Source organism: Cynoglossus semilaevis, chromosome 17 (genome assembly GCF_000523025.1).
Source record: "Cynoglossus semilaevis isolate Cse_v1.0 chromosome 17, Cse_v1.0, whole genome shotgun sequence".
NCBI lineage: Eukaryota > Metazoa > Chordata > Actinopteri > Pleuronectiformes > Cynoglossidae > Cynoglossus > Cynoglossus semilaevis.
The window spans coordinates 1,098,460-1,119,971 of NC_024323.1; the positions used below are offsets into that span (position 1 = coordinate 1,098,460).

The 21,512-nt window shown below is 38.9% G+C and overlaps 3 protein-coding genes across 3 annotated transcripts in view; all 3 read right to left on the bottom strand.

Annotated features, from left to right (window-relative positions):
* Positions 1–5,788, bottom strand: part of trip10a (thyroid hormone receptor interactor 10a) — a 16,725-nt gene extending 10,937 nt beyond the window's left edge. The window contains 1 exon segment of the mRNA XM_008329203.3: positions 4,663–5,788. Coding sequence (XP_008327425.1) covers positions 4,663–4,686 — 24 coding nt within the window. The 5' untranslated portion in view covers positions 4,687–5,788.
* A 147-nt stretch (positions 5,789–5,935) lies between these two features.
* On the bottom strand, positions 5,936–14,618 carry LOC107989866 (hemicentin-1). Its single transcript, XM_017040441.2, has 7 exons — positions 14,394–14,618; positions 12,177–12,461; positions 10,598–10,921; positions 7,665–7,898; positions 6,911–7,144; positions 6,550–6,813; positions 5,936–6,408 (listed from the first exon to the last, which is right to left on the bottom strand). Exons 1-7 carry the CDS (start codon positions 14,443–14,445, stop codon positions 6,221–6,223), a joined length of 1,581 nt encoding a protein of 526 aa, XP_016895930.2. The 5' UTR covers positions 14,446–14,618; the 3' UTR covers positions 5,936–6,220.
* A 167-nt stretch (positions 14,619–14,785) lies between these two features.
* Positions 14,786–21,512, bottom strand: part of angptl6 (angiopoietin-like 6) — a 10,788-nt gene continuing 4,061 nt past the window's right edge. The window contains exons 5-9 of the mRNA XM_025064350.1: positions 20,058–20,198; positions 19,729–19,942; positions 17,639–17,832; positions 16,692–16,962; positions 14,786–15,550 (exon numbers count right to left, since the gene is read on the bottom strand). Coding sequence (XP_024920118.1) covers positions 15,366–15,550; positions 16,692–16,962; positions 17,639–17,832; positions 19,729–19,942; positions 20,058–20,198 — 1,005 coding nt within the window. The 3' untranslated portion in view covers positions 14,786–15,365. The remainder of the gene's footprint in view (positions 15,551–16,691; positions 16,963–17,638; positions 17,833–19,728; positions 19,943–20,057; positions 20,199–21,512) is intronic.

The window sequence follows — 21,512 nt, forward strand, 5'->3', positions numbered from 1 at the left end:
TTTCAAAGTAAAACATCTTTAAGACTTTTTTTCTGTCAGTATTGGAGTCCTGAAGGGCGTACTGTAGATGAATAATGTAAAAGAAAAAAAACAGTAATTTATAAAAAATTATTAATTCTTTCTCTGCGACCAGTACCGGTAGCACAGACGCTTGGGAATCCTGTGCTAAAAATACTTTTTTTTTTCAAGTTTTCAAACCCCATATCACGACCTAAACCCACACTCACCTTTCATATACATTTCCAAGTTGATTAAAAAAAAAAAAAAAAAAATTAGTTTGAACCTTCTATGAAAAAAATGTTTAAAATAAATAAAAATCCAAACTTATACTAATAATAATCTTAATTTTCATTCAAGTTGGCTTGGGGACTGGGGGACTGAGATAACATGAATGTTCACAGATTTTTTTCCTAATGACTGCTTCTGTATTTTTTCCTGTTCTACACATGCTTCTCCCGAAGTGTCTTGAAATCCCCTGGAGCTTAGTGTCTCACACTTTGAAAAACCCCCCAGGATTAATGTATGTTTTTTAGGACTAATGATGTGAAAGTTACAGACCTCAGCAAAAGCTTAAAGGATTCTGTCAAAGGACCAAAAAAAAAATTCTTTTGACCAAAGCGGCAGGGGGAAAATTTGAAACATTTGAAACGTCCTGGTGAGAATAAAAGTTCTTCTTAACATAAATAGACGTCTAGGGGAACAACACCCTGTACCAGTAATGGCAACAAAATTTTAAAAACCTTAATTCTAATTTTTGTGTATCTGGTGGTTTTTCCACAGAATGAGTCTCTCCAAGGTGAAAATCAACGTTGTGACTCTCTGGTCAATTGACTTCTGACCTTGTGTCAACAGAATTGACATCTAGGGTTGAGATTTCTGATCTGCGCCTTGTGTTTATTTTGAAGCTTAGCTGAAGTTGTGTGCTGATACTGTCTCTCATTTCCGATCTGGCGCGATCTAATCTGTTTAATTGACGCGGCATTTGTCCATCATCAGATTTGCTCGCTATCCAGTCCCCAGACAGCAGCGAAGACGCAGCCGACGGGATATTTCTCAATGATTAAAATGGCAGCGGCAACTGCAATGCAACCGCAAAACGAATATCGTAAAATGATCAAGGCATTCGAGAGGAATTCCTCTGTTTGCAGGAGGATGGAAACTAACTTTTCTTGAATTTGACATCCCTAAATGCAACCATTGTTTTAGTTAGTTTAGTTTCAAAATATTAACTTTTTTTCAGTTCCCTAAAATTTTAACAATTGGCTTTTGTATAAATAGATTTGGGGAAAAGGAATCGGAATCTTGAAACCTCCTCCTGTCACAGGATTTTCCGAAAAGAAATGTACGGCTTATGATAAGGACCGTAACTGCAGATGTGTCTCCAACTCAATCAAAGCAGGGCAAAAGTGATTAAACTGATGTTACACAAGCGTGTGTCATGGTAGAGGGACAAGGGAAAAGGCCTGAGGGGAGTGCACACCAATGAGGTCAACCTCACAGCTCACCGTGCTCGAATTGTACATATTCGCTGCCCTTAAACGTGCGGCAATGTTTGCAAAAAAATGTGGCTTCAGCATCGGAACTGTGGCCGTCACTAAGGCATTATGGGTAAGGAAAAAAAGGTCAACGTAAAATTAGATCATACCATGAGACTCGACACTCAAGTACAGTACGCTAAAAGTGTGAGTTGTGACCCGCAAAGTGACATTCAGGTGTTCAAACAGAATGTGGGAAGAACGTCTTCCAGAGACACAAACAGTGTTTTACAGCAGCGGTCCTCAACCTTTTTTGTACCAAGGACCAGTTGGCCAGTATCACCCTTCACTGCGGACCATCTGCCACCATTGAAGGATCATTCAATTTTCAAAATAAAACATCTTTTAGACTTTCCTCTGTTAGTATCAGAGTCTGAATGACCTATCGTTTTGTAACATTGACAGATTATCTTTAAATTATAAAAGTAAAGGAATATGACTGGGTTCCCTTTTGATGAAGTAAATTAGTCATTTTTTCAGTGTCCTACTGCGGCCCCGTACCAAATGATCCACAGACTGGCACCGGTCCCCAGACCAGGGGTTGGGGACCCCTGTATAACAGAAAAGAACTCTTTCCAGTTATTTTTTAAAAATTATTTTGTTGTTAATATATTGCGGTAAATAAGACCAGACCAGTTTGACTTTTAATAAGAGGAGATAATTGTTGCTCCGCAGTGTTTCTGTAAAGAAATGTGCAATTTTTTTGTATTCTGTAATTGTAGACAACAATTTCGGTTGATAAGTTAACACAAATAAAGGATCTAATCTAATGTGTTTCATTTGTCTGGAGCTCATTTTGTCTCAAAAGCACAGTAATTAAAAAATGGTACCAAAAATGGAACTCAAAACCATGAGTTGTATCCTGAGTTGCGCGTATCAACATATAAAACGCAGCTGGCAGAGGTGCAACCATCGACCAGCCAGTTATCAGACGGTTCTTGGCATGATCAGCGCTGAAAAGCAATCAGCGAGCACGTCTTGCCAGTTTTTTGCGGCTGAGCGTTTTGAGCATGTGTTTCGTACTGGAGAACAAGTAGCAAAGCTCAATCTAACAAGCTGGAATCAACATGTTAGCCTAGCTCCAACTCACTATTTGTAACTTATGTAACAGCCAGGCTAACTGCCACCACAGACTCCCCTGGAACGACAAACCCGATCTGACATTTCAACGCCATTATCCACCACGGCATGCACAGTGAACCGAGCTGTTATTTTAGTCACAGAGATGCTTGTTTGTTAAAAAAAACTCTTGTCATTAATATGTTTTTAAAAAACATATTAATGACCTGAATATATTAGCAGTGAGAAGCCCTTTTTGTTATTTTTCTTAAGTCTGCACTCTAGTACATCATGTACAATTAAAAGGCACTATGAGGATTTCTGCCTTTTTATGTGCGTATGTTTTATGCATCTGTTGGACCAAATGACTAATCACCTGATTTAAAAAAAAATATATATACATAGTAAAGTAAATATTTTTTTAAAAATATATATATATACATAGTAAAGTAAATATTTAGTTGCCACTATAAAAATTAAACATCTTAAAAACTGACCAGCAGCAAGGGTCACCTTCATAAAATAATAAATACACGTTTGCTTCCAATTACACTTTCACACCTCATTGGAAAATGAATTTCCCTTTATGCACTATAAAATGTCTGTTAGCCAAATACACGATCAGGAGAAACCTGACTATAATAAGCGACGCAGTTGACCCTCGATTTTGTTCTCTGATACAAATCATGTCACTGTCGTTTCTGTGCTACAGTGACACATAAAGTAGTGCTATAATGTTATAGGACGCATGTGCATCCTCCATGATGCTAACCATAGACTTTAAGTTCTTCATTCATAACATTTTGCACATTACAAAATACACGACCTCTCAGTGCCCACGAGGTGCCAACCAACATTTACATGATTGTCACCGATTTGACTATAAGTTCTTGTGTCTTCTGGGCTATCATTTACATCTGTTTTGTTTTTTCGGTTCATAATCCAATCCAAATAGAACGACAGATTTCTACAGCCAGCCAACTTCATATTATTGTATTTGCCTTTAATTTTCCCATCAACATTTCTCAGGTGATTTATTTCTCAGGTCTCTTCAACCACAACCACATGAGCTTTAAGCTTTATGCATGACCTTTATGTACAGACGCTGCTAATGGACAATAATTACCGTAAACATTGAATACAAAGAAGAATTCTACTGAGCCTGTACTACTTGCCTTTTTTTTTCTTCTAGAATTGCAATTAAGTATGGATGGAGATGATGACATCTGTACTTTCTGTTTGGTTGCAACGACATAGAGTTTGGCCATGTCGTGAAATGTCGTGAAAAGACTGTCTTTCCCACAAAACATACGGCAACAATTGAGACAAGATTATATCATAAATATTATACAGAATTTTAAAATGTTAGCAATTCTCTGTTCGTTTGTTTTTTTTATGCTAACATATCAACGTATATTTTGAATATACGTCCATTCTGCACAAAACAAATATTTCGAATATACGTCCATTCTGCACAAAACAAGACGTTGCTGCTAGCGACAAGTTCAACCTCAATGTAGCGTATTTACCAGAGTTGATTCCCACAATGACAAGAAGAGTAAATCTTATCTGGCATCCAGAATGTAGCGTACAAACTAAACAGAAGGTTCTCGTGCTTCTCACATTGACAAACACATTATACTATGTAACATTTCAAAGCTTCTCACGTAGACAAACACATTATACTATGTAACATTTCTAGCCCTACTTCACAACAACTCCTGCTACGTGGGACGTGTCAGCATCATTTATATGTAAAAATGCATGGAAATAACCTCCGTCTTGATCATTTAACATCGGTTGCATTTCTTCTCTGAAATACGATGACTAAAACCCAGGAATACGTTATGAAAAAAAACTACGAAAAACAATTTATTACAAAACCGATATCCGTCATGTCAGACAGAACACTGTCCGTGAACGCAGCATACTGCTGATGAAGGGGCAAAAAGTTTTTTTTTAACCCCGCTGACAACTACTCCACACATTGGTAACCGACGGTTTTAGTTTGAAAGTGTTTATGAAGACGCGTATTACATGACACAGTTATTTTAAAAATAATACTCACCCATAGTTCTGTGCCCCAGTCCATGTTTACAGCTTGTCGGCCAAGCTGTGTCGAGTACAAAAGAACTACTCCAAAGTTTATCCCTGCGCCCGCAGCGGAGGCTCAGAGGAAGAGGAGACGGCCCTCAACGCTCTAAATCCCGGCCTGACGAATCACTTGCAACCGCTACACATTCCGGTTCTGCTTCATTCAGGAGAAAACGTGAACCAGCGTCATCACTATTAGATTAAATTCAGACACACCGTGGCTGTTGTTCGAGTTAGTCCAGAATTTCCTTTGCGAACTAAAGAGGGATAAAGTGGTCCACATATCCGCGTCACTCCCAAATCCTCTCTCTTAAAGGGACAGTACACTGAAGTCCAGCCATAGACCGTCTACGAGTCTTTCACATGAACGTCCGAGGCCCACCAAGGCTTTCAAAATAAAGCACCTTATATGGGTGCTCTAAAATAAACCACAATGTTAAACGCACCGGCGTGATTAATCAAGTAAAAACGTTTTTTTTTCTTTAAAAATAGCTAGCTGTTTATATTGTGTTGTTGTGAAAAAGCTACATATCACGAGAGCATTAATGTCCTGTGAAATTAAACTTAAAGCAACACCATGCAACCTTTTGGTTTGGGCCCTGAATGTGGGCTGCACAATAACATTTGTGTGGATACTAAATATAATATAATGAGCTACATAAATATATATAAAGGTGTAAAAGGTGGCTTTGGCCCATACTATTATGCTGCCATCCAAATGTGGACCGCAATTAAAATAATGATCTTCTGTCCCAATGGCAACAGAGAATGTTATGTTTCAAAGGTTAATTGTGTTAATGCATTGTTTGTAAAGTCTCCCTACTGATGTGCCTCTTGGCAACGGGTTAATTGCGAGACCTCAGTGAAAACCTCAACAAAGCGCCTGAAATTCCCCAGCATGGATGTCAACGATGCAGCCAGATTTACAAGTTCTCTGGCTCGGAGTTATTTATATCGTGCATGACTCACACTTGCTTTGAGCATTTAAGTGGTAACTTAGTCAGGCCTAGTCGACATTAGTCTAGTCTACAAAGTGGATATGGTTTTCAATTGGGTAAATACTATTATATAATATGATATACCTGCCACATATATACTGTACATAATTGTTTCAATTATTCTGCCCCTTCTGGTTGAGCATGGAAGTGAAAACTGTGTCCAAAAACACTTTCATGATCCCTTCTTAGTGTAATTTCTTTTTCTTTTTTTTTTTTTTTTTCATTTCAAAACTTGGGCTCAATAATGTATATCAATCTATGTATTTATTTAATTGTGTCTATATCAATATACAACATTTTCATAAACAATGAAGAACTTCCCTCGGCTACAGCAACACACACACACACAAAAACAATGTAAAAAGTAAATGAAAGTTCCCATAATGAAAAATAACAACAGGTAAGAGTAAGAATAAGTTAGCAGCCAGATAGGAAACATAGCAATAATAGCTTCCACCTAGCCAAGACGCTAATTTAATGCCTGAAATTTTAATATGTACACATTGCGTAACACAGCAAAAATAAATCACTAAACTAATTCTGCCTAGAAGCCAGAGGAATATCGTGTTTAGTTTGGTCAGGAATAAAGCTGTATTCTCCTTGTTTTTTCCGATGTCTGCAAAGTGTTACGAGTACTATGAACACGACGAAGGTGATGATGATGACGATGAAAAGGGAAAGGAGCCAAAACGTGAAGGGTATTCGGCGTCCAGTGTTTCTCCCTTTAAAAATAGAAAGGAAACAAACATGATAATTAAAGTCAATTCACATCGCGTATATTTTGCGTTTCATGAACAAGACAAGAAGAAGAACATATAATACCTGTCGTTAGCAGACGTTTCATGAACAAGAACATATAATACCTGTCGTTAGCAGCGTCACGGACGTTGACGTCGTCCCAACTTTATTCGTGGCAATGCAGACGTAAGCGCCAAGGTTGTTAGACGTGGCTCCTGTGATAGTGACGCTTCTTTGGCGCCCTCCAGTGGCCTGCCTCACATTCACAGCAGATGTGTAATTCCACACGACGGTAGGGGCTGGGTTCCCTTCAGCATGGCAGTCCAGAGTCACGTTCTCACCTAAGGTCACCTCCTTGAAAATGTCTTGTACTTCAAACTCTGGGGGAACTATTGAGACAGAAGAAGAATTTAAAAAATATTTTTAAGATGATTTCAAATGAACCCCGATGTACTTAGGACGCCAGGAGATTAAAAAAAAACATACACAGAACATCCAGGTGCAGCGTGTGGTTGGCTGTTCCATGCCTGTTCACTGCCTTCAGAACATAGACTCCAGCAGCCGCTTTAGTCACGTGCTGTGGTTGAATGATCTTCTCTCCATTTCTGAACCAGCTGGGGGTGGGGGTGGGATTTCCCTCTGGTTCGCACAGAGATTGGACGATCCGACTGTCATTCGGTATAGCTTCGTAGTGATCGGCACAAGAAATTGAAGGAGGATCTGCGAACATGATGTTGGAAATACAAGTCATTTTTGGAGTTTTTAAAAAGGTTGTGTGCTGCTGTTGTCCTTTTCAAGGTTTAAAACACATTTAAAAATTGCCGCAGTAGATGGAAATAAAACTGAGTCAGAAAATATTTTTAAAACTGCATAGCATACAAATGATCACATTGGCACAGATCACCGGAAATATTGCGAATAATGGACATAACGTTAGCCCGATAAAAGTTACAGGGCAAATAGCATAATGAAAAATAGAAACTTTAGACAATAGTTGGATAATGTTAAATATTAACACTTCTATGTTTTTGTTAATACTGATATTGCTACAATATCACATGACACATAACAAATGTGAAAAAACTGGGTCAAATGGAAAATAGAATAGCTTAAAAATATCGCTAAAAGTAATGCTAATATTTATAGCAGTTATGGCCAAAAGCCTTTTTTTTAAGTTTCCCAATAATGTAAAAAAAAAAAAAATTGACAATACTTTAAATAATAGGAACATACAACTTACATTCAATCGTGATATCAACCGTGGTTGTGCTTGCGGAGATTGCGTTGACAGCGTCTGCTCTGTATCTTCCTGACTGATATCTGGTCAGAGGTATAGAAGCGTTCACAGGTTTCCCCTGGAAGTACCAATAAACATCTGGGGGAGGGTTCCCTTTGGCTCTACAGGGCAACATGTCCAGGGTGATGGTTTGCTCTTTACCAGTGCAACGGGCTGGACAGTCCATCTCTGGCTCATCTGCAAATCAAGGCAGGATATAGGTATAGTTTTATAGTTTATACCTTTCACTGTTAAAAATGCTAATGCTAATTTTGTTGCTTTTTTTTTTTCTTTCAAAAAACAAAAAAGTTTATTAACTCATTTGGTTTATTTTACTTCTTCTTCTTCTTCCACTATTATTTCATATAAACTGTTTGTTTTTTGTGTAATTTGGCAACATTTTGCTTAGGTTATGCTTAGGCGTTTTAGAAAAGGAAACGTTGGCTAACTCTTAGCTATTTCTATTTTAAGCTTTTTACAGCTAGCCTTTAGCTTTACTACATTTGACAGACTATCGATTCGTGATAAATCGATCGACGTTATCATTCNTGTAATCATTTAAAAAAAAAAAAAAAAAAAAAAAAAAAAAGGGAAAACCCACTTTCCCGGGTGTGTTTGCCAAACGGGAGGTGTCGTTGGTCCCTCTGGCCCAAAGTCCAAAAAGGCTTCACATCTGATTTCAGCACCATCATCCTCTTTGTTGGTGATGAACTCGTATGAAGACGACTCGCTCACCGGCAGTTCGCTTGTCTCGTTGAAGAAATCCGTCTTCACCAGGTGGTTATCTCTGTACCAGTTCACGATGAGATTTTGGACAGGAGCCACGTTCACGATGTCACACTGCAGTGCGTAGTTAGTTCCCGCTATGTTGCTGTCATTCATTGGGGAGTAAAGAACAACCATGTCTGGATTCTCTGGAAAACGAAACAGTAAATGTTTAGGTTTTTGATTCGTTTTTGATCGTCCAGCAGAAGACGGGGGAATTTTATTATTATTATTATTATTATTATTATTATTAATTTTGTGTGCGTTATAATGCCACTTCATTGCACAGTGTGGCTAATGCACAAGCTAATTTCTTCTGAATAGGTTAAAGTCAGTAGGAGGAGGTCATTTCAGCCAAACTTGGATGACTAAATGGCTGGATGGATGGATGGATATCCTAAAAAAAAAATACACAGACTCTTTGAAGACTGACTTCTGTGAGCCATGCTTACCATCAATTCCCCCAATGTTACAATTGCCCTTTCTCATTCTGCCCTTTGTACTCACTGTAAAGTGTGATTGTTGGTGATGCTGTACACCGGCGGCCATTCTTCAAGGTAACGCTGCACAGTGGCTTTAGATCCCAGTCGTGTAGACTTTGAATCCTCCAGGAAACACTGGTGTAATTGAAAACGCTTAAAGAACCAGACGGTGCCTTCCAGCTCACTTCCCCATCTGCGGATGCAGGTGCGCTGCAGTCGATCGAAACTGGATGTCCAAACGCTACCAGAACTTCACTCGGAGTCAGAACGGGCGTACAAACTGTAACATTAGAAAGGCACACAAAAGGCAGTCAGCGTGATCAAACACTTCAACGTTGACCTACAAATGTACCCAAACACGTACCATCAGGATCCTCAGACGGGTCCGTGGCCACAGCAGGAGCTTCCGTGATGTCATCTTTTACCAGCAGCAGCTGGATTGCCCTGGATGTATGTCCCAGCAGATTACCAGCAATGCATATGTATGTGACGTCGGCGGTCACGTGACTGACATTAAAAGAGCGGCGGTTCTCCGCCATCGCTGACGTGTCACGGGTCCAGGTAAAGGTAGGAGTGGGATTCCCCTTAACATCACAGGTTACCGTCACACTATCACCCCGTCTCACATTGATGACATCGAAATTCCTGCTCATCAGCTCAGGGGCATCTGAAGAGAGATGTTTAGAGATTTTAGCTCTATATCCGGCACTGTTAAAACGTCAAGATTACAAAACAAATCAGCAATCAGTTCGTGTTGACCTGTAGACCACCAAAGGTCAATAGATAAAACATGTCCCTCGAGTTCAGGCAGGGGCAAACTAAGGCCCGGGGGCCAGATGTGGCCTTTTTGCTTCCGTAATCCGGCCTCCCAAAGTTGTCCAAATTATGTTATGAATTTATATTATCATTTTACTTTATCTGCTTTTTTTTCCCCGCAATGTCTGTAGTTCCCCCAATAGATGGCGTAGAAAAGACTAAAAGCATTACAGCCTATTCGCATGACTTTTCATGAAGTCATTTATCTGCTCCTGACCTGGCCACTCCTGTCATATTTTAGGACCAAGAGACAAAAAGTTTGCCCACGCCTGCTTCTAGTTGAAGGACAATATCACTAACCCTAACCCTCTCCATATCAATTATATTATTTTTGTTTCACGATGACCAGAAAACGCGCTTATCAGCTCGATGGAACTCCCCTAACCGTAGAAATGAATGTGAGCAGGAAAGGTTGTCTCTATATGTGTCTCTGCGATGATAGAGCTGTCAAACTCAAGGCACGTGAGCTGAATGTGGACCGCCACATCATTCTACGCGGTCCATCAGAGAATGGGTGGATGGACTGGATTCTTGCAAGCCAATTCCTAGATGACTCTGAGTTATATTTCTGTCTTTTCCCGCTGCTTTCTGGCCAACATTTAGATATTAAGGTTAATGTAGGTAATATAGTTAGGGTTAATTTAGCTAGCTAGTTTGGCTACTTTTAGCCTAATTTTGTTTGTTTGGCCACATTGAAGACTGACACAGTGTTGATGTGTATACTTAAAATGTAACTGCTTCTTACCAGCTATCCTAATCCAAACTATCGATTTGTGATAAATCGATCGATGTAATCATTTAAAAAAAAAAAAAAAAAAAAAAAGGGAAACCTACATTGCACGGAAATGATGTGTGTTTGCCAAAAGTGAGGTGTCGTTGGTCCCTCTGGCCCAAAGTCCAAAAAGGCTTCACATCTGATTTCAGCACCATCATCCTCTTTGTTGGTGATGAACTCATACGAAGACGACTCGTTCACCGGCAGTTTGCTTTTTGTCTCGTTGAAGAAATCCGTCTTCACCAGGTGGTTATCTCTGTACCAGTTCACGATGAGATTTTGGACAGGAGCCACGTTCACGATGTCACACTGCAGTGCGTAGTTAGTTCCCGCTATGTTGCTGTCATTCATTGGGGAGTAAAGAACAACCATGTCTGGATTCTCTGGAAAACGAAACAGTAAATGTTTAGGTTTTTGATGTTTAAGAGTTCTTGTCTAACTTTATGGACAAGTATTGAAAAATAAAGAAGAAAAAAATGTTAAAAAAAATGTTATTATGACAAAATATTAGGGCCACATTGAGGGGGGGTTAAAATAATAATACAAATAATATTAAGCAATTGAACTAGCACATTTAGAATAAAGTCGTAACCTTGCGAGGCAAAAACGGCGTAAATATACGCGAATTGAGTAATTCATCTGAGAGATCAAAGTCGTAAATTTGTGACCAAAATATAGACATAAATAAATCAAAAGACATCAATATATAGGAAAAACGTCGTAATATAAATATGCTAATTAAACGGATGTTTATTACAGGATGCAGAAGATGGAGTATCTTCCTATGTGTAAATCCAATATAAATAAATAGTTTCCCTTCACAAAATACGAGAAAAAAAAACTTACGACTTTATTCTCATTAATTACCATTTTATTTCTCGTTCTTATTCGAGTTTATTCTCATAAATTCGCTACTTTAATATCGTAATGTTTTTTTCAATTCAATGTGGCCCTAATCGTGAATTTATGATATCTATTATTTTTTATTTGGAATAACTTTTTTAAAATGACAATAACGGTTTACATCCCTTTATTTGGGCGAAATTAAATGCTAATGCTAAAAGCTAACCTTTCCAAAAAATGTATGCTATTAAGGTATATTCATGAAAGACTACTGTCTGTTTAGGTTACTCCCAGAGGTGGGACCAAGTCATTGCTTTGCGAGTCACAAGTAAGTCTCAAGTCTTTGCACTCAAGTCCGAGTCGAGTCCAAGTCACGACTGAAAAGTGTCAAATCAAGTCCGAAGTCCTGCCATTTCTGTTTCGAGTCCTTTCTAGTCCTTTTAAATAAAATAATAATATATTTACACGGATCACTTTTGGTTTTGGAGAAGGCATCAACTCTTGTCAAGTCAAGGGGCTCAAGTCCAAGTGACGTCACGAGTCATTGACGTTAAAGTCCAAGTCGAGTGGCAAGTCTCTTTACATTTTGTCAAGTCGAGTCTAAAGTCATCAAATTGATGACTCGAGTCGGACTCGAGTCCAAGTCATGCGACTCGAGTCCACACCTCTGGTTATTCCTACTAAATCTTTGGTTGTACCTTCAAAGTAAATGTGAATTGCTCAATTTGTGTCAAAATACATATTGCGCATATTTCACGGTAATCAAGTAGTAGTAGTATACGATACGAGACTTACTAAATAGAGTTATTTTCAACTCTTTGCTGCATTCCAAAGCGTTATCCAGACGTGTCATACATTCTGCTTTTGTGACGTTCCAGTCTGTCAATTTCAGCGTCCAGGAAATGAAGGGCGTGTCCTCTAAAAAACCGGATGTCGTCGTTCCGTACTGCCAGAATATCGCGTCCTGTATGTCGTCTGTGTTGTTGCAGGTTAGCGTCACCTCATCTTCATATTCCGCTATGACCTCCGAAGGATCCAAGAATATGGGGTTGTCGTCCGACGAACATGCGCCATTTACACCTGGAGACAGATAGATGCACGTCACTCTGAAACATTTTGTTGTTGTTTGCTTGTTGTTGGAGGACGGGGTGATTTGTTTTTGTAAAAAAAAAAAAAAAAAAAAATTACATTTAAAAACGTCTTTATGTTTATGTCCACAAGGCTTTAAAAATGCATACATTTCTTAACCGAAAGAATCACTTTCTTGAAAAGTTCATTTGTTTTTTTTTTTTAGGGAGGGGTGTTGTCAGAGTAACTAGTGCTTTCTTCTAAATAAAATTGGGGAAGTTTTAAGGCTGTCCACACCTTGAGGTGACGTATGCATTCGAGAACAGGAAGGATGGCGTATGAGTCAATGTGTTACAGAGGCGTGTGCATCAGACAGTCATGCATTTCACAATGCGAAAAAATGTGGACATGGAAAGTTAAAAAAAAAAAAAATTAAAGGCTATCTGTCAGATGTTTTTAACCATTAAGGAAAGATCATCTGCATAGAACCGACCCTTGTTGGAGGGAACTTTCATTCAGTGTTGTCAGTCAGTGTTGTTATTTGTGATTGAACAATTGATGTTATACTTAGATAAATAGATATGTTCTGTAAGACAAGTGATTTGTTTGTTTATCTTAAACCTCCTGGGCAAGTTCGAATCCCGGTCAGGGCGGTTGGTACCTTCCAGTGGACTCACCACCCGCAAGAAGGTTCTAGGGGGATTGGTACGGTGCATTGTGATTTGGGCAGCGGTCTTAGACACCACTACCCCCGCGACCCGGTAACGGAAAAGCGGAAGAAATCGGATGGCTGGATGTTGAAGTCAAAAAGCAGTAACCAGCAAATACTAAGGCAGTGTTTCCCGAACTTTTTTTTTTCTGGGGATCCATATTTTAAAAGTGCGGAGCCCCTAAAGGGACATGGGGGGAAGAAACGTATCTAGTGCTCACGAGATACTTCTCTGAGGTAAAGTACCTCAAGCTCACGAGAAAGTATCTCGGGCGCACGAGAAGGTATTTCGCGAGCACGAGATACGTTTCTCTCTTCCTTTTTCCCCCCATGTCCCTTTAGGGGCTCCGTATAAAAGTCCAAACCTTCGCAACTCAAGTCAATACACATTATTCGTAAACTCCTTTGGTGATGATGGTGCTGAAATTTGATGCGAGACGACCCCAAAAAAAAAATCTCCCTCGACCCACCTGAGGGACACGACCCATTCTTTGGGAAACAATGTACTAAGCTAACCTTTCTGCAAAGGAAAGGTAAAACAAAAAAAAATCAGACACAGGTTGCCTATACTGCTATCTAGTTAGCTCAGGCGTGGGCAAACTTTTTGACTCGTGGGCCACTATTGTCTAAATATTGAACAAGGGGAAGAAGATGGCGCGTTCGTGTGAACTGAAGATAAATGACATGTAAAAGTCATGCATAAAGGCTAAAAAGCTAAAATGCTTTTATCATTTTCTACGCCATCTATTGGGGAAATGTAGGTATTGCAGGGAAAAGGCAGAAGTATAATGATAATATAAATAAATGATATCATTTGGAAATGTTTAGCGTGACCCCCGGCCTTAGTTTCCTCATGCCTGGATTAGCTAGTATTAGACCACATGTTGCTCAATTGTGGCTCCAGGTCTGAATTAATGTTAATGTGATAAGTAAGAAACCCGAAAAATAAAACAATACCCTTTTTGTTACTTTTCCAGAAATATATTCTTTTATAATCCCCAGTTATCCAATGGTTGGATATTGGGTCAACATACAAAACAGTAATTTCTTTAAAAAAAAAAAAAAAAAAATTAGCAAAAAGTTAGCATAATAATTTCAATTAAAATTATTTTTCTTGTGACTATCTCAAAAAAGATATATAATGACCAAATTGGTATGTAATCTTTTATATTGTTTTTTTTTTTTAATCTGTTTTTTCTTCTCTTCAATCAAACATGACCATCAGCATCACTCACCACTGAGCAGAAACGGCAGCAGAACAAGGTGCACCATCCAGTGCGGCGGCATGTTGGTGACTATATTACAGAAAGCAAAAAGAGGAGAAAAACGACAGAGACAGAAATCGGTCTCAGGATGGTCCAGAGATGGTCCAGTTTTGGGAGAAACAGAAGCACCCTGACAACAAGATTGACAGTTAAATACAGTTGCCGACAGGTTAATAAGCCATGGTAGAAAGAAGAAAAAAAAGATCAAGAAAAGCAAGAGGAAGTTCCACACCCCTCTAAGGGTGAAAGAGAAAACCACATCCCTGACGCAACGCTTAGTGGTATTTCACCACTTTTCGAAAGTTTACTTTCACAGCCAAACAATTTGTTTTTTTCAATTGAAAGCTTTTAATATTTGATCATTTTCTCAGAAACAGTACAGATACGGATAAAACACAGTTCATGGTAACAACGATTCAGTGAATTGAAGTATAAAAACACTTTGATAATCTCTAACTTATCGTGTCACACCTCATATGCGTACACACAGGGCCGGCTCCACCGATTGGCAATATGGGCGTTTGCCTAAAGCGGTCTGACTGTTAGTCAAGTGGAAAAAAAATGCGTGTTAAAATATATAGGTAAGTGTTAGCCAAAAGATTTTAGCCAAAAACAAAAACCAAATTTTAAACTAGAGATGTTCACTGACTAACAATAAGACGACAAAAAAAAAGTGAAATAGAGAAAAAAACAGATAAAACCTAGCCAAAAAGCTTAATGTTAGCATAAACATAGCTTATATTTCAGTCACTTTCCTCTTTTGGATTTTTTCCTGCTTTTTATGTGACCAAATTTAGACTTATCCACAGGTCTCATGTGACTCACGTAATTTGCGCAAGAGCTGAAGATGCTAAATTCTGACCCTCCCCAACTTTATTTGTCCATTTCTGGAGAGAGAGTAGAGATGAATGCGCGGCCTGCGCAGGGACGTTGACGAAGACATCATGTGGGTTTGATCATCATGGTAACCTGCTTCAGGGAGTAGGCTCCTCCATGGAACTCGGCCCAGTAGACTCCATCCTGGTACCTGCTGCGGTAGTGCCCGCCACGGTACCACACACCGTTCAAGTTGGAGTGGGCGCACATGTGGTACCACCAGCCTCCCTTCTGGTAATGAGCACAATTACCTGATTGGACAAGAAATAGTTTGTTACCTAAATGTAAAAGTAGTAAAAGTAAAAGATCATTATTTAGCATTAAATATATTATATCTATCTAACTATCTGTCCGTCCGTATGTCCATCTATCATCCATCTATCCATCTATCTATCCATCCATCCATCCATCCATCCATCATCTATCATCCATCCATCCATCCATCCATCCATCATCTATCATCCATCCATCCATCCATCCATCCATCTATCTATCTATCTATCTATCTAGTATCCAGAGGTCATGAACCGTGTTTATCATAGGCAAAAAGTAATCACATTCCGTATTTAGCACAAGAAAGGGGAACATGTCATGTCTCTGATCCAGGATGTTTAAAGGAGGTCTGGGAAAGTACACAGTGATTGATGTGAACCAATAAAAATTCCTTGAAATAAAATCATATTTATAGATATTTTTTATATATATCTGCTTGTAACGCAATATAGGGAATGTGCACTCAGACTAGCACTCGCACTCAGTACTTACTTTGCAGCTTGCACAACTGACCCACGACTTCCCCACATATGTTGCCCTCGTTGCCTTTGCACAGTGCTGTCGTTTTTGCCTTTCATTCATTGCACAATCGACACTTTCCTCTTTCTTCAACCCTGCACTATATTGAACTCTGTCACCTGTACTTGATCCGGGACCAGGGGAACTGGTTTCGTTCATCCCATGTCAAAGATGTGTTGTAATGACAATAGAGAACCTTGAGACCTGGAGTCCTTGAGTCTAAGTAGGAGGCGACTAATTGACGTGGATGACTGAGAACCTACATAAACATCCTGACCTAACTTTGGCTTTCAGGTCAGATGTCTGCTTTGCATCAGACCCTTCTCACAAAGTGAGTCTGACACAATAGACAAATGAACTGCCCGGGAACTGTAGACCGGTAAATACTGTCGGGTTCATCCAGATGCGTTCCAAAGACGAAAATCCAATCAATGGAGTTCAATTTTAAATTCATAATATAAATATACATTTTCATATTTTTGCATTTATGTTGTGATTTTTTCTTTTGGGGGGGGGGGTGTTGATCGGTAATCGATTAATTGTGATCGGTCATGACAAATCCAGAGATACCAATCTGAAAAACCTGACCAATCAACACACCTGTGTAACTGTCCTTGTCTCGATCCAGAGTGGTGAAGGCCTTGTTGTTGTGCCACGACAGGGAGTCGCCGGCGCTGCCCTGGTATTGTCCCAACCGGAGTCGGTACCAGTCGCTCTCCGGCTCCAGGTAGAAGCGGTCATATTCGGCGTAAACCTGTCGGCCCTGCCAGTCCTCCAGAGCCACGCGCAGCTTATAGTGAGTCTGCTTGGTCAACCAGTAAAGGTGCTCCAGACCCAGCCAGTACTCTCCATCCAGGTTCCCAAAGCCTTGCTGGAAATAAAAAAAAAAAAAAAAATAGTTTTCATTTTGTAGAATTTAACCATCAAGCCCAGGCATGGGCAAACTAAGGCCCGGGGGCCAGATACGGCCCGTTTGGCTTTTAAATCCGGCCTGCAAAACTTGTCCATATTTTATATTGTATGTTTTATATTATCATTATACTTCTGCCATTTTCCTGCAATACCTTCATTTCCCCAATAGATGGTGTAGAAAACATTAAAATAATTTAAACATTTTAGCCTTTATGAATGATATTTACATTTATCTTAGTTCACACGGACCCTCCATCTATTTACTCCTGACCCAATCCCCCTGTTTGGACTTGCGGCCCGCAAGTCCAAAATTTGCCCACACCCGATTTAGCCTAATGACCTTTTGTCTATTTGTCGAGGCCATAATAAACAACCACGTATATCAGCGGTCCCCAACCTTTTTGTACCCAGGACTGGTCCTCAGGTATCAGCCATTACTGCGGACCGGTAATAGCGCGCCATCATTGAAGGATTATTAAATTTTCAAAATAAAACGTCTTTTAGACTTTAGTCTCGTTAGTATCAGTCTTAATGTCCGGTACCAAACCACCCAACGGACAGGCACCGGTCCCCGAACCGGGGGTTGGAGTACCCTGTCGTATATATATGACCCAACGTATAGCCAATGAACTTACCTTATACTGCTCCCATGTCCTGAAGAAGTTGACAGAGCCATCCTGTCTCCTCTGGATGACCGTCCATCCGCCCTCATCCCGGCTCTGCTCACACCAGGCCTGCATAAGCCGGTTGGTGGTCTGCGGGCGTAGCAGGTAGATCCCACTGGTGATCTCTCCGGAGGTAAGCACATGCTGGCAGTCTCGCCATGGTCCTGATTTAAGATATAATCAGCACAACAGACAGATTAAGCATTAAAATGTATGTGGGAAATATTATAATTATGGTTTATAATGTTTAATTAAACAAGGATAAAGCTGGGAAAAATATTGTTTAAATGATGTTCCTTGTAATTTAAGTTGATTTATATTTTGGGTAAACAGATTTTTAAAAATATTTTATGCACTGCTGTGAGTTTTGAAAACGAGAACTCACATTCATCTTTGGATGAAAATGGGAGTTTACAGTAAATTTTAAAATTTTAAATGATGTAAAATTTAAAAAAAAAGTATTACATTTAACACTAATTTAATTATAACATTTTATTTAATGCATATTTGAGATTAGGTTATCTGTAACCTGATTTAAAAAGCTAATATAAATGCTTTTTTAGTTTGTTTTGTATTTTGAATATTTATATTAAATAAAGTAAAAGGAACTGAATTGCATTTGTTAGTCATTTATTGCAATTTATAGATTGTTAAGTTAGGAGTTTACATTTTATAGTGAATTGAAGAAAATGAATTTCCAGTTTTATACATTTAGAAAATAACTGACTTGGATTTAACCATTTTAAATGTGAATTGATATTATGTTAAAAATGTATTATTCAATTTGACTAAAACTTTGCATTTTGAGCCACATGGAGAAAAAAGTAGCGACATGGAGAAAAATTTGGTCACTGTTTTGCATGATCTCTCTGTGTGTCTGGATATTTTCCAAGTGCTTTCTGAGAGGCAGTAGATGGATGGAAATTCCAAATTGTTATAAATTTCCAAATTGTTCCAAAATTCTATAATTTTATAATGTCTTTGTCTAGTTTATTTTTGCTATATTTTTGTCTCACAACAAGTCTGGGAAACACTGGAATAAGCGGTCAAAAATGGACACATTGAATTGAATCGTAATGAATTGAACTGAATTAAAATGTTTTATGTGAAAGACGAAGTTTTTTTTTTTCTCAACCCCACTGGTGACTGTTTGTTGATTAAGGTTCAGACCGAAGATTATGTCCCAACATGGCTTCAGTTATTGGCTCAGGATCTTGTGTTTTCTTTTTAACCAACACATTGTTAGTGTCCTATGTCTCTGTGATAAGATGAACTGTTTTTACAAAAAGGAGATTCGGGAAAGAAAACACCTCTGACTCTAAAAGTTTGACACATTTTAAAAACTCTACTTTGTTATTTAAGTTGGTTAATGTTTGTACCACGGGGTCTAGCAAATGCTGGAGACTCCATGTGAGTGTCTTCATGTCAGTGTATTGGTGAGTGTTTATTTTAAAGCGTCTTCTGCTCTGATAAGAGCTGACACTGTTTAGGCATTCCCCTGATACAGCTCTCACCGGCGGGTCAATGACTCCGTTGGATTCCGCATTTCTAATGTGCAGATCTTTCACCAGTAAGACCTCGACCACAGAGCCTCTTACACTTGTGATCACAAACACGTAGTAAATACGAAGTAATCAAGCTGATTTCTGATCTTATTTTGACAAATTCAAAGGGCGACCGAAAATATTTTAAGGTGTTTTTTTTTTGTTTGTGTTTGTTTTTCAAAAAAAACAACAAAAAAACGCTATCTTAACGTGTTAGACCAGGCATAGGCAAACTACGGCTCGGGGTCCAAATGCGGCCCGTTTGGCTTTTTAATCCGGCCCACCAAACTTGTCCAAATTATGTTATTATTTTTTTTATTTATTATACTTCTGCCTTTTCCCTGCAATGCCTACATTTGTCCAATAGATGGTGTAAAAAAGGCTTAAAGCATTTTGGAATTTTAACCTTTATGGTTTTACATGTCATTTGTTTTAGTTCATACGAACGCTCCATCTGTCTGCTCAAGACCCGGCCCACCGTCAAATTTAGGACCCATTATGGCCCGCTAGACAAACCTGGAGTCTTCGTGACAGGGAAACTAATGAAAGGGGCCTCTGTTGGGGGGTTGGTTGAGATCTTAGGAGGAGAATGAACTCCGCCTGTTGTTTCCTGCTGTGCTGGTGGAGGAAGAGCACTTTGGTCCCTTTGAACGTCATTGGTCATCTCACTGGCTTTAGAGCTGTAATTAGGCTGCATGTTGGACTGGACTTTGGGTGGATCTGTCATTACCTGTCCAGAAAGGGAAACAAGGACAACCTCAGCTATTTCACACGAAACCAGAAAAACAATTTTCCTGTTTTATTTTGTTGTTGTTGTTGTTGTTGTTGTTGTTTTTGTCACCTACCTCAGAGGATCGCTGGCCAAGTTCCTTGCACTGGCATTGGTCCTCCAAGCGAGCAATGAGCTGGTTCTGAGAGTTCATTGTGGACACGAGAATGCCATATTTTTTCTCCAGCTCCCTGTAATTACTGGACACCTGCAGTGCCTGGGATGGTCCAACCCCCCCCATCACAGACAAAACAGGAGTTGAAAAAGGAGTCAGTAGAAAGTCTTATCAAATGTTGTTGAATGGATTTAATTGAGCTTTATCCACTAATTTCATGACCAGGGTTTTAATTGAGGACACTGTCTTTAATGGAGTGAATAACGCAGGGACATGAATGTATATTTCCTAAAATAAACAAAAACTAAGGATGTCCGATAATATCAGTCATCCGATATTACCGGCCGATATTAGCTTAATTTTGTAATATCGGTAAGAATCGTTATCCTCGTATAATGAAAACCCGATAACGCAATGTCTGGGTTTCGCCCAGATGATGTGACCTAAAAATAGTTTTGAAGTGAAACTGACACCGTTATTTGTATTGCGCACAGAATTGTCATTGGGACACAGCACACCACTGCACACAATGAAATGTGTCCTCTGCCTTTAGCCGCACATATCAGTATCGGTTGATATCGGAAATTAATTGTTTGGACAATATCGGCATATCGGATATCGGCAAAACGTAAATAATAGAGATCCCTACAAAAAATCGAATTAATCTGTTTTCTCAAGTCTTCCCCTAAACACATGATCTAAACTTTCGATTTTAATCTTGTGAAATGATGACTTTATTACCATAAATTAACAAGTCTTTTCTCGTAGCTTTAGGACTTTTTTGTGATAAAAATACAACTTTTTTCTTGGAAATTAAAAAAAGAAATTCACGATTTTTTTCTCTCGTAGTATTTCAACTCTATCCTCATAAATTTACAAATTTAATTTTGTAATTGTATTTATTTTGTTATTTTCAATGTCGTCGCAATACTCGACCATAGTCGTACATTTTCATTAAATTTTGAAAACTGGCTGCTGCTGCTTTTTAGTGCCATCAGATCAACAGTTCTGCCTCATAATGTCCATCCAGTAAATGAATTATTTTTAGTAATTAAAAAACTGCTTTTTAGGAATATTAAAATATGTTGTCTTTTGGGGACGAACATTTTGAAAGCAGCTGTAGACATGTTTGTTGCCATAGAAATCAGCCTAAAAACAGGAGTGTAAAATTGGATTTTACATTTAAATTCATTTCCATTTTTTTACGACAAGCTAATTTGTCAAATCTATTGTAAGGGGCTAAAATGTGAATATCGCGTCTGTTCCCGCAGCCTGCGTTGCTCTGTGTCTAGTTATTATGTCCTTTCACAGCTGACTTAAATATTTACGAACAACAAATGTAATAACAACATTTAACCAGGTGCTTGCTAAGCCACCATTCATTACCAGGGCCTTAAGGACTCACCTGTGCCGAAG